This window comes from Ricinus communis, chromosome 1 (genome assembly GCF_019578655.1).
Source record: "Ricinus communis isolate WT05 ecotype wild-type chromosome 1, ASM1957865v1, whole genome shotgun sequence".
Lineage (NCBI taxonomy): Eukaryota > Viridiplantae > Streptophyta > Magnoliopsida > Malpighiales > Euphorbiaceae > Ricinus > Ricinus communis.
In genome coordinates this window covers 13,166,204-13,178,809 of record NC_063256.1, presented here as the reverse complement: position 1 = coordinate 13,178,809, position 12,606 = coordinate 13,166,204, and the positions used below count along the sequence as shown (strand labels likewise).

The following is a 12,606-nucleotide window of genomic DNA, read 5'->3' as shown; positions in this document are numbered from 1 at the left end:
TAGTTGCACAGACATTAAAACTATGATGTTCTTAATTTTTGTGTTTAAATTTGTCATATTTTTTAAAAGAAACTAATAGATTTTTAGTTAAGTTTTTTTAGTGGGTTTATATCTTTTTTCCAAAACTACTATTTAAGTTATTTGATTTACACTATTTTTATGGAGTCACCAAAGTGTAAGTACAACCGTATTTTCTTTCTTTCTATATAGAGCGTCAAATGATGGATCAAGGAAACTTCGAGAGGATATTGAATTAGATATTTTTTCTAAAATATTTTTTTTTTCTATTTGAGACAAGATTTGTGATACCAGAAATGTTATATTGTGTCTGTGTTTGGAGAAAAATATGAAAAGATTTCTCGAACTTTTAAAATTAAAGTGCAATTAAGAAAAGTTAAAAATAAAATTTATCTGAATTTAAAAAAATATATCTTTTAAATATATTTTATTCCAAAAATAACTTTGCAAACTCTTAAGTTTATGAAAAGAATCCAATTGTAGAATTTCAAATCATATATACACAATTTTTTTTTGTTACGGACAATCCACAATTATATAATTTTATAAGAAGAAAAATACTAATTACCCAATTCGAAATCACAAAAATAAGATTATTATTATCATTATCATTTTTAGGCTTAATTACCAATTTACCATCATAATTCTTTTATTTATTTATTTTTTTTCTTCTGAAAATCATCATAATCTTTTATTATATGTGTTGTTTTGTTTCTAATTGATTGCGGTCTTTCCATAGTCCAGTCCCTTCTTCAGTCCACTTCCAGTTGTACTTCTTATTCTGAGTTTATTTATCATCTCATATTGATAATAATAGTCTTCTTCTTCTTCTTCTTCTTCTTCTCAGAACGCTATTCTTCAGATCTCTTCCTTCTCACTCCATTGAACTGATAATATAGATTATATATTCAATTACAAGCCCCAAAAAACCCATTTCCAATATTAGATCTGAGAATCAACGAATTCCACTCATTCGGTAACAAAAATTAAAAATGGCATCCCCAAATCAACAACAAACCCCAACAGCAACACCACCAACGCCACCCCAATTCGACATGCACAAATTGTTCATGCCCACAACTTCAACACCACCACCACTACCACCGACAACAACGCCATCACCGTCACCGCCCCCACCACCACAATATAACCCTACTCTTATATTTCCTTCCCCAGCCACTACTTCTTATCCTCCCCCTACTCTCTCTAACTTCCCCTTTCATCAATTCCCCCAACAATTTCCCCAGCAATTTTCCCCCTCGCCTCCTACTTTCTCTCACGCTCCTCCTCCTCCTCCTCCTCAGCAGCAGCAGCAGCAGCCGCACCGCTCTCTTTCCTACCCTACCCCTCCTCTTCAACCCCAAACCCCTTCTCCTCGCAATAACAACATCGACCGCAGTGGTGCTGAAATCATGGCCCTCCTCCGCCCCCCTCCCCCTCCGCCGCCAATTCAAGAACAGCCGGAAGGAAGTGGGACCCTTGTGATTCCGGGTGGTGTTGTGGGACCTATTAGGATGGCAAGTAGTAAGATGCCAAAGGGAAGAAGGATAGGGAGTGGTGAAGTAGCAGTGTGTTATGATGTGGATGTTAGGTTACAAGGGGAAGTGCAGCCTCAACTTGAGGTTACACCTATTACTAAGTACAACTCTGATCCTCAGTTGTGCTTAGGAAGGCAAATTGCTGTTAATAAATCTTATATATGTTATGGGTTAAAGCAGGGTAATATTAGGATTCTTAATATTAATACTGCTCTCCGCTCCTTGTTTCGCTCCAACTCTCAGGTTCTCTCTATTTCTATTTTTATTTTTTTACCATGCATATTTATTAATTGATTTCGTAATTTGGATTTGGTTATTATTGTTTTTTTATTTGCGTATTGATTGTTGGGTTTAATCCTGGCCTGGCAAGTTGTGTTGCTTGTGTTGATTATTGGAGGTCAGAGAAAGGTTGTTTTCTTAGAAGATGCTATGGCTGAGTCTTGTCTGGTGTCTAGTGGTGTTGAGCCGTGCACTGATGAGATAAAGTAGTTTTGGTCTTTAATTTGTACATAAATTTAACATTGCATAATTATTTTTTGCTTCAGTAGATGGTTTAGGGTGTTAAGTTGAGCAGAAGTATTGCTATCTGCGATTTGCTTTTATGCTTTAACGAATATAAAAGTTGTGGCCTTCTGAATACCTGGTAGGAAATAGCAAAACTCTGGTTGATTTATTTTTTAGCCCAAACTAGTTGGAGGTAATTATTTCTGGTAAAGAAGTAAACTTAGACAAATGAGAGCCAAATTATGAATTTATGACCTATTGCCAGTCCACTATAAACTTTCTTACTTCCTTTTCTTTTCTTAGAACAGGTTTGATTTATTTATTTCTTAGCTATATTCCTTAGCATGCAGCACTAATTAATTACCTTCTTATGATAAAAAGAAAATACATTTGATTTAGTCTTTCTATGATGTTTAAGAATTTTGTGAGGTGCTGCATGATAGCGCCCTCATTTCATCTGATGGTAAAATGTAAACATCAATACGGGTGTGACTCCATACGATTGTGTACATTAGTTAGGTAGCTTTGTTTGGTTTTTCTTTTATCATTACTTAGCTGCATCATGGCTGGGATATTTCTGGGCTTTCTACTGGAGTCCTGATTAGCTGTCATCAGAAGGATGTACCAGAAATTTATTTTATCGACAACAATCAGGAGATGGATATTTAGTTTAAGAACATTAATTAACTTGAATCATTCTGCCATTATTTGGTGGAAAGACAATATGATCATTGGCTTGACAATTTCTTAGTTATGTTCATTGCAGTTCATCCTCTGTTTTTGTTGAACCTTTGATGTATCATTCTTCATAATATTGTATAGTTATTGCAAAGGAAAGAGGGTTCTATGCTGATACTCTTCATTCTGATTGTTAAGTTCAGAAGTTCCATTATAACATAATAAGGGTAACATTTATGTAGATTTGAAAACGGTTATTGTAAATGGTGCTTTGCAAACATATGAAAAGAAAAGAAAATGAAAACTGTTGCACATATCAGAATATTGACTTCTCCATTCAGTCATCATTTTTGTTTGATCTTGATAGTATTGTTGTTTAACTGTCTATTTCTCTTGGAGGATATAACAATGATTTCAAATGCGGTAGGTGTAATGATCAAATTCCTGTCTATGACATGTATGATACAGTCCATTAAGTGATATTCTTCAATATGGCCTTGTGAAAATGGGGAATTGATTTGTATGTTATTTTTTATTCACTTAACAGACTAGTTAAAGGATGGAAAGGAAAATTTGTTTTAGGCAACTATAGTTATGGTCTTCTGCTCATCTAAGGTATCTTTTTCTCTCAGAGGGTTACTGATATGGCTTTCTTTGCTGAGGATGTTCATCTCTTGGCTAGGTATCTTTCTCTCTGCATTCTGTAGTCTCCTAGTCTGATTTTATTTTTGGTTATTGTGACGTATTATCATGTTTATATGCAGTGCTGGCATAGATGGACGGATTAATGTCTGGAAAATTTCTGAAGGTCCAGATGAGGAAGATAAGCCACAAATTACAGGAAAGGCTGTTATTGCCATTCAAATAGTTGGAGAGGGAGAGATTAAAAATCCAAGAGTTTGTTGGCATTGCTACAAACAAGTATGACTCATTTGCTTGTCCTTAACAAAAGAGTGTCTGCTTTTATCCTTTTCTGCATGGTTTTCTATTATTCCTTTTCTTGTTGAAGTTGCTGCTTCTTATATTGCATATGACCTATTATTTTTGCACTTTTAATAGGAAATTTTGGTTGTTGGAGTTGGTAAGCGTGTTCTCAGAATTGATACTAACAAAGTTGGAAAGGCTGGAGTATATTCATCAGAGGCACCTCTTTTATGTCCTGTTGACAAAGTGATTGATGGTATCCAATTGGTTGGCAAACATGATGGAGAAGTGACTGATTTATCAATGTGCCAGTGGATGACTACCCGTTTGGTTTCTGCTTCTATGGATGGAACAGTTTGTATTTGTCCTTTTTGGTTCTGTTACTTTTCTTCATGCATCTTTTGTTTCTTTTCTAAATTTCTTTTGAAAATAATAGAGACGTATGAAATTCTGTGCGCCCTTATGTAGTGGGAGCGTTGAAACTTAAACTGGATTATGCTGTTGCCAGCTTGTTGAATTTCCTTGAAAATGGCTGAACTAGGTTAGAATTGATGGGGAAAAGAATATAGAGATATTAGTCATAGAGAAGTGGGTAGTTGAAGTTTGGATTGGAGCTATAATTAGAGAGGTTTTAACGTTGAAATCTCTTCATAAGTATTTGATTGCAGAAAGTCTGGGTGATTTAGATTTTTGATAACATGTCCCCTGTGCATGCCCCTTTAATAGAGTGCTCCTTCACTCTCTTCTTTGTAGTAGGTTTATTTCGCATCTTTATCTCTGATAGTTGATTGGTGGTCTGTGTTTTAGCTTTGTAATCTTCTGTCATGTTTAATGTGTTTATGTTTGACAATGCATACAATTTATCTCAACTAAGACTCAATCCCAAATTCATTAGGTTCTGCTCTATGGATTCTCTTTCTCCACTCAGAACAATTTTAGGCTACATTTTCAGATAGTCAATAGATTATTTTGTACCACTCTTTTCTCCACCTACCCTAATATGGTTGACCATTCTAACTAGGGCATAATGCATTTTTGTATTTTTGCTTAATTAGAGTTGTTAATGGAGTCATCTAATCACGTTGGTTGATTTTGAGATTTGTCAAACTTGTTTTAAATTATTTTTAAGGGCATTGATTTTGTTTCTTATTGCAACCAGATTAAGATCTGGGAGGATCTCAAGGCATCACCGCTTGTGGTACTGAGACCACATGATGGCCAGTCTGTTTACTCAGCAACATTCTTGACTGCTAGCAACCGGCCAGATCACATCATACTTATTACAGCAGTACATGTTACTAAGATCTTTTCTCTTTGTTGGTCCAAGTCTTTTAGTCATAATTATGCTAGCCAAGTGTGGAGCTTCTAAGTTATTTTCTTTGTATGTATTAAGATTTTTAAGTACTTTCTAGTTTTTTGGTACAAAAGGGGTGAGCATTTGATCGGTTCGGTTCAAAACTGAATTGAACCAGCTCTACCAAATAAACCAAATCAGTTTTTGAAAATAAACCCAACCGAACCAAATTTAAAGTTAAACTGAATTAACTGAACTGAGTAGGAGAAAAATTACGATAACCAAATCAAATAAACCAAACTGAACCTAAAATCACTTTAAAAATTATTATTTTCTTACTAAATAATAAAAAAACCAGTTATTTTGATTTATTTCGTTAAACCAAATTTTTTGACATAAAACCAAACCGAACCGATGTAATTTGGTTTTTCAAGAAACTTAAACTGAATTTACAAAAAATATAAACCAATCCGAACCATACTGAAACTGTTCGGTTCAGTTTTCGGGTTTTTCAGAGTTTTGCTCACCCCTAATTGTATTTGTTGAAGTTTCTGAAGATGTGATTTAAACTGGTCTCTATGGAGAATAAACATTTCAGATTCAGTTTTCAAAGTTGTTTTATCTATGTTTATGCTATTCAATCTTGCATGATTTGTGAACAGGGGTCCCAGAATCGAGAAGTGAAGATTTGGGTCTCAGACAAAGAAGAGGGCTGGCTGTTACCCAGTGATGGCGATTCATTGAATTGCACTCAGACTCTAGAGCTCAAGAGTTCAGCTGAACCTCGAATAGAGGAAGCATTCTTCAATCAAGTTGTAGCTCTGTCCCAAGTGGGTCTCCTCTTACTTGCAAATGCTAAGAGGAATGCAATATATGCTATACACCTAGACTACGGTCCTAATCCAGCAGCAACCCGCATGGATTACATATCGGAGTTTACTGTCACCATGCCTATCTTGAGTTTAACAGGAACTAGTGATGTTTTACATGGACAATCTGTTGCTCAGATTTATTGTGTCCAGACAGCGGCTATTCAGCAGTATACTTTGGATTTATGCCAGTGCTTGCCGCCACTCTTGGAGAATGTTGGTTTAGAGAATTCGGATTCCAATATTTCACTTGATCTAGCTAATGTTGAAGGAGTTTCTGCTTTGGACTCACATGGAAAGAACTTCTCGAATGTTCCTCTAAGCTCTGTTTCAATTGATGCAGTTACCTCGCAAGATATTCCCTCTTCAAGTAATGACTCCAAACCTCTTGCTTTGGCCCCTTCGACTAGTGATGCTGACATCACTTGTGTTCAACCATCTCCTCTTTCCATAAAAAGTAGGGGTATGACTGATGTTAATCTCTCATCAAGACTTAAGTCAGGCCCTCCATCTGGTGAGCAAGGTTCAAATCAGCCAGTCATTGACAATTCAGTTGACCAGCAAATGGATACTATTCGTGCAAATATATCGGATGTTCCTTCTTTGGGTAGTGACTTAAGGAATGATGACAAAAAAGGTACACTAGATGATAACTCTAGCATGCTTGATCCGCCTGTAATGTTTAAACACCCAACCCATCTTGTAACTCCTTCTGAGATTTTAATGGGTGTTCCTCCTAATAATAATGATATCAAGACTGAGGAAGCAAATATTCAAGATGTAGTTGTCAATAGTGATGTCAGTAATGCAGAAGTGGAGGTTAAAGTAGTTGGTGAAAATAAATCTACTCACAATGGTGAATTTGGCCTCCGAGGAGAACCTAAAAGTCGTGTTCCTGAAAATAAGGAGAAGTTCTTTTGTTCCCAGGCTTCAGATCTTGGTATTGAAGTTGCCAGGGAATGTAGTGCCATATCAGCAGAAACTTATACTATGGAGGAACCTCAGCAAGTTGATGGTGTTGATGTGCCCGAATATCATGCCCAACCCTCTCATATAAGTGAGGACGAAGTCCATGACTCCACCAAAAATGTACTGGAGAAAGTTACCGAGTCAACTATGCCCACAACAGTTCAGCAATCAACACCAAGTACGAAGGCAAAGAAGCAGAAGGCGAAAAGTTCTCAAGCATCAGGCCCATATTCTCCATCTCCAAGTGTCTTTAATTCAACAGACTCTTCTAATGAACCGGCTGGAACTTCAGAAACTGCCTTTCCTCAAATATTTGCAATGCAGGAGATGTTAAGTCAGGTAATTCTTTAGACTTTGGACGCATAAAGATTTGAACGTATTTGCATAATATTTGTGCTCTTCGTAGTAACTTCATGCAGTTTAAAGATTTCAAGTGCTTCACTTATTGTTTGCCGATAGACTTTTGTACTTGTATTATATGACTTGTAGAAATATAGGTAGGTCTTGTGAGTTTATGGCCTCATTTCTTCTTACTATCATCATCTTCTTTCTTTTCCCCCTTTTCTTTCCTTTCTTTCTTTTGGCAAATAAAAGAAGCATTTCATCAACAAGAGTAGGAGTACAGAGTCAAAACCAATACCAGGCTTGTTACAAATAAGAAGCTCAAGGTTTGGTATGCCTGAAGAAAAAAAATGGCTGAGAGATTGAGGTTTGATGTAAGAAAGTGGAGAAAGCATTTAAAGCATCTGATATTGGTGCCAACCTTAAGTGGCCCCTTGTCCGTGCGAAAGATGGTGCTGTGGACTGTGTTGAGGTTTTGATCACTGCTTACTTGAACCAGGCCCAGTCTCCTGAGTGTTTGGAGATTAGTTGCCATGGTATATCACACCTGTAATTGGAGAACAAGTCCTTTGAAGAATGCATCTTCTTGAACCTAGATTAGGGTGTATCAAGGATCCCCATTAATCTCCAATATCTGGGCTTTGCTTCTAGTCCAAAAAGAAATATCTTAACAAAAGGGGGATAGATCAAAAAGGAAAAGTTTGGGATCTTGAACAAATAGTTAATTTATAATTTTCTCATGTAAGGATTATCTAGACATAACTAACCTAAAGTAGGGAGATGTCCCAGGGAGAGACAAAACTATAAGAAAACAGGGAAGGAGAAAAAAAAGGCTGAGGAGAAATCTGAAGAAAATACCAAGAGATCAGATAGTTAAGGGCAAGAAGATGAGGCAAGATTTTGGCCCTGCTGATGGCAGCCTGAAAAATTCTAGATCTTATCTGGGGATATGAGATAGAGAGTTGAGAGACTTCCCTATGAAGAAATCTTTTGAGTAGAGATTAAGGTTTGGCTTAGAACCCCCCACACCCCACATCCACCCGAACTCTCTCTCTCTCTCTCTCTCTCTCTCTCTTGCCCCTTCCCCCTCTCAATGGACATCTTTTTCTTTCTTTTGGCATGAGAAGGATGGTGATTGAAGGTTGGATTCATAACTTTGTCTATCTTGTGAAGTTTGACATGTGCATGCTTTACATCTTACCTGGATTTACTTGTAAAACTGGATTTTCTTGATCTACTTCTTACCTGTAAGGTATTGTTTAGTGTATGCTTGGCCAATGTATTGTCAACTTTAACCTTGCTATTTGCCTATTTTTGCAGTTAATAGCCACACAAAGAGAAATGCAGAAGCAGATGTCAAATATGGTTGCTGTCCCTGTTTCAAAAGAATGTAGAAGACTGGAGGCTGCTTTAGGGCGGAGCATTGAGAAAGCTGTCAAGGCAAATACTGATGCACTGTGGGCTCGTTTTCAAGAAGAAAATGCAAAGAATGAGAAGTTATTGCGGGATCGCACACAGCAAATATCAAGTCTGATTGCTAACTTTATCAACAAGGACTTGACAGCCATGTTGGAGAAAGCAGTGAAAAAAGAATTAGCTTCAATTGGACCAGCTGTAGCTCGTACTATCTCTCCAGTCCTTGAGAAAACAATATCTTCAGCTATTGCGGAGTCATTCCAGGTTAGAAATTTGACAATGTGATTATTTTACGTGATCTTCATTGGTTTGTGACTGATTTGTTGCACTACAGAGAGGAGTAGGTGATAAGGCAGTAAATCAACTGGAGAAATCAGTTAATACAAAACTTGAAGCCACTGTTGCTAGGCAAATTCAAGCACAATTTCAAACTTCTGGAAAGCAGGCTCTCCAGGTATGTGTGATTTCAACTTGATGTAATTCGCATGAACAATAAACAGTTCGATAAGATATCTAAGGGCTATTTTCTAGTCGCTACTGCGGTGGAACTTTCTTATATTTGCAACCCAAGGAGTTTCATGTTCAAGCTGAAAGACAGCCACTTGTGCAAGCTTGTTGTAAAGAGTAGGACTATCTAGGGAGCTTTTGTATACCTAGACCTGCTTTTGATGAGCTGTGGCTTGGTGGTGAAATATTGTTGAATAAGATCTAGAAGCAAATTAAATTAATCTTCCCTTGAGATGAGACTAGTACCATTTAAAATGAATCTGTGGGTGTCCTTTGCTATTTATGTTAAACCTTTATTGTGCTTATGCAGGATTCCTTGAAGGCTGGCCTGGAAGCTTCAGTTATCCCTGCCTTTGAGATGTCGTGTAAAGCTATGTTTGAGCAAGTAGATGCCACCTTTAGGAAAGGGATGGTTGAACATACAGCTGCAGCTCAGCAACATTTTGAATCTGCACATTCTTCATTGGCCCTTGCTTTAAGGGTGAGTATTTTTGTGCCACATTTATGAAATTCATCAGGAAGAGGAATCAAACTCATCCTTTTTCCCTGAAAATTTGAGTGATAGCACAAATTTCGGGTTTATATTATGGATATGAGCCATTTATTGTTGAGTTGAAGTCATGTTGCTGAAACTTTACTTAAATTCCAATAGCATGCACTTTTTGAGCTATTGATTTTTGAGCTTCCTTCAGATGATGTCTTGGTCACTGTTCAGGATGTGTAACCTAACTGAGCACAGGATTTGGCTTTAGGGTCATTTGACTTCTGGGCACTTTGGGTCTTTACATTATGAGTTTTTTGGTGTTGATGATTAATTGTCATGATAATATTGCATTTTGGTACTTTCTTATAGTGCAAATTAGGACAGTTTGCTGTCTCACTTATGCAGATTCCGCAATCTGTTTTTTCCTTCTGCATTTGTATCGTTCTGCTAATGGTTTGTTATTTGCAGGAAACCATCAACTCAGCATCCTCGTTGACCCAAACCCTGAGTGGGGAGTTTGCTGAAAGTCAAAGGAAGCTGTTAGCTCTTGTGGCTGCTGGTGCAAACTCAAATGCTGCAAACCCCCTGGTTACGCAACTGAGCAATGGCCCTTTGGCTGGTCTCCATGAAAAGGTCTGTTGTTATGAACCTAGCTAATCGCTAATTCATAACTGTCAATTGTCGTTGACTATTCTGAACCTTTGTAATTTAAGCATTTTTCATGAATGTTTAAGGTTGAGACTCATGTGGATCCAACAAAGGAGTTATCAAGATTGATATCTGAACACAAATATGGCGAGGCTTTCACCATCGCCCTACAAAGAAGTGATGTGTACATTGTCTCCTGGTTATGCTCTCAGGTTTCTAACTTGCTATCTATTCCTGGCTCTTTTTAATGTGATGAGATGAAATTTGTGCGCATATCTGTTTATATATTTTTGGGTAATGATGTTAGTTTTGTTGATATCTATATTTCATTTTTATGTTAATTCAGTAAGATAAATGTAGCTGGTGTTTATCTCTTCATTCTACATTTTGATCCTTAGTTGATTAATCTTGATTTGAAATTGACATGGAATAATTAGTTATACAACTTCCCTCTATGTTTTGCTAGGTTGATTTGCGAGGGATTCTAGCAATGGTTCCACTCCCCTTAAGCCAAGGAGTGTTGCTCTCTCTTCTGCAGCAGTTGGCCTGTGACGTAAGCAAGGATACAGCTCGAAAGCTTGCTTGGATGACAGACGTGGCAGCTGCCATAAACCCAGCTGACCAAATGATCTCAATGCATGTGCGGCCAATCTTTGAGCAAGTATACCAGATTTTGCATCAGCTACGCAACTCACCTGCTGTTACGGGTACTGACCTCTCAACTATCCGGGTTCTCATGCATGTCATCAACTCCGTGCTTGTTACCTGTTGATGATTCTTCCTTCTCAACCATTTTATATAACGAGTTTAGAGGTAGTAGGAGAGTTTGTACAAATCTTGGTTCATATGAAGGGCCTTTGGTCATATTTTTTTTTTCTTTTTAGAAGAATATAAGAAATTATGAAGAAGAAAAGCTTAGTGTTTAGAGGGGAATACTATTTTAGTTCAGGTGCTTCAGACTCAGCCCCCCTTGTCAGATTGACCTTTTTCGTAGTTTTAAGTGCAAATATGGATTTTGAATTTTCTGGATTTCTTGCTCTCCTGATCCAAATTGTGGTTAAAAAATCAATTGGAAAGACTTCTGCTTTCATTTTTTATTCTCAATCCTCCAGTGGAAGCTAGAAGGAGCTCACAATTGCCACAATTAAATACTGACTGTGCTGCTCAAGTTGACAGTCTAAAGTGAGCAATGAGATGCTAAAGCTGATTCTGTTTCCGGAATTAAACTATTATATAAATATGTTTTAAATTATATAAAAAAATTGAGTACTCCATCAAATGTTAGGAGCCACTTGAGTTGAGTATTGCATTGATTTGTTATTCAATCTATATTTATGAACTGAACTAAACTGGATACTCAACTCCATTATGAACTCAATTGAATCAAACTATTTAGAACTGAATTTTTTAGTTTAAAGATAAAAGCAAAGAAATAATACAAACCCACTATAGAAATTGCAACAATAATTCAAAATATTATCTCAAAACAATTTGAATGTGTGAGGAGCGAATTTTGAGGAGTGAAGTGATGGACACCACTAGTTGTTTGGTCCGGTGGAAGAGTTCTTGGACAGACGTTTCAAATTCGAATCCCGTTTCTTTCTTTTCATAATTAAAAAATTTAAAAAAAAAAAAAGAGTTTTACACATTTATAAAAAAGCGTGTCTAAATTTTTTTTTTTATATGATTCTTTTTCTTAAAATAGATCTTTTACGGTTTTTTTTTGTTTTTTTTTTAATTTTACTTGTACGGTTTTTCGTAGAACTATATTATAATATTTTTTATTTTATTATATCTTTTTAATATATTTTTGTGACTGTTAAATATATATTTTTTAGTTTTATTTTAATTATATTTTTATATATTTTAAATACATTAGTATATTTGTGATTTATTTTCTAAAAAATATATTTTTATGTAAAAAATTATACTAGTAGCTACAAAAATATATATAATATCATTCAATTTATAATATTAAATATTAATTTTTTTTCAAACAAAATTCTAAAAAAAAAAATTTATAACGATATAAGTTAGAATAAATAAATTTTTAATATTTTTTAGATATATCTTAAACATTTTTCCAATGAAATTCTAAAAAATACACAATAATATAAAAAAAATATTCATTAAGTATTTTGGAGGTATATTTTTAGTATTTTTTTCTGAAAAAAATTGTATAAATAAAAAAAAATTATAAAAGAAACTGACTGTAAATATAATTTATTCTTTTCAAAAAAACAGTGCACCGTGAAAATTAATAATAGAAAAAAAGAAAAGTGGGGCGAGACATGCCGAAAAGCCTCAAATAGAAACCAAGTGATTTAAAATTGGGATGCACTCAAACCCAATCAATTTAATAACAAATAGAAAACATTTTAGTAACCTTATCTTCCATTGGTCAGCATGCAATAA

The 12,606-nt window shown here is 35.6% G+C and overlaps 1 protein-coding gene across 1 annotated transcript; it reads left to right on the top strand.

Annotated features, from left to right (window-relative positions):
• Positions 1 to 741: 741 nt before the first annotated feature.
• LOC8267685 (enhancer of mRNA-decapping protein 4) lies at positions 742 to 11,288 on the top strand. Its single transcript, XM_015726265.3, has 12 exons — positions 742 to 1,799; positions 3,371 to 3,420; positions 3,503 to 3,659; positions 3,798 to 4,016; positions 4,822 to 4,950; positions 5,619 to 7,133; positions 8,457 to 8,816; positions 8,887 to 9,006; positions 9,370 to 9,540; positions 10,012 to 10,176; positions 10,278 to 10,403; positions 10,658 to 11,288. The coding sequence occupies exons 1-12, from the start codon at positions 1,011 to 1,013 to the stop codon at positions 10,961 to 10,963; spliced, it is 4,107 nt and encodes a 1,368-aa protein (XP_015581751.1). The 5' UTR covers positions 742 to 1,010; the 3' UTR covers positions 10,964 to 11,288.
• The last annotated feature ends 1,318 nt before the right edge of the window (positions 11,289 to 12,606 follow it).

Coding starts and splice junctions, on each gene's coding strand:
- LOC8267685 (XM_015726265.3), top strand. CDS start 1,011: ATGGCATCCCCAAATCAACAACAAACCCCAACAGCAACACCACCAACG. Junction 3,421..3,502: donor GATGTTCATCTCTTGGCTAG/GTATCTTTCTCT, acceptor GTTTATATGCAG/TGCTGGCATAGATGGACGGA. Junction 10,177..10,277: donor TGGCTGGTCTCCATGAAAAG/GTCTGTTGTTAT, acceptor TGAATGTTTAAG/GTTGAGACTCATGTGGATCC.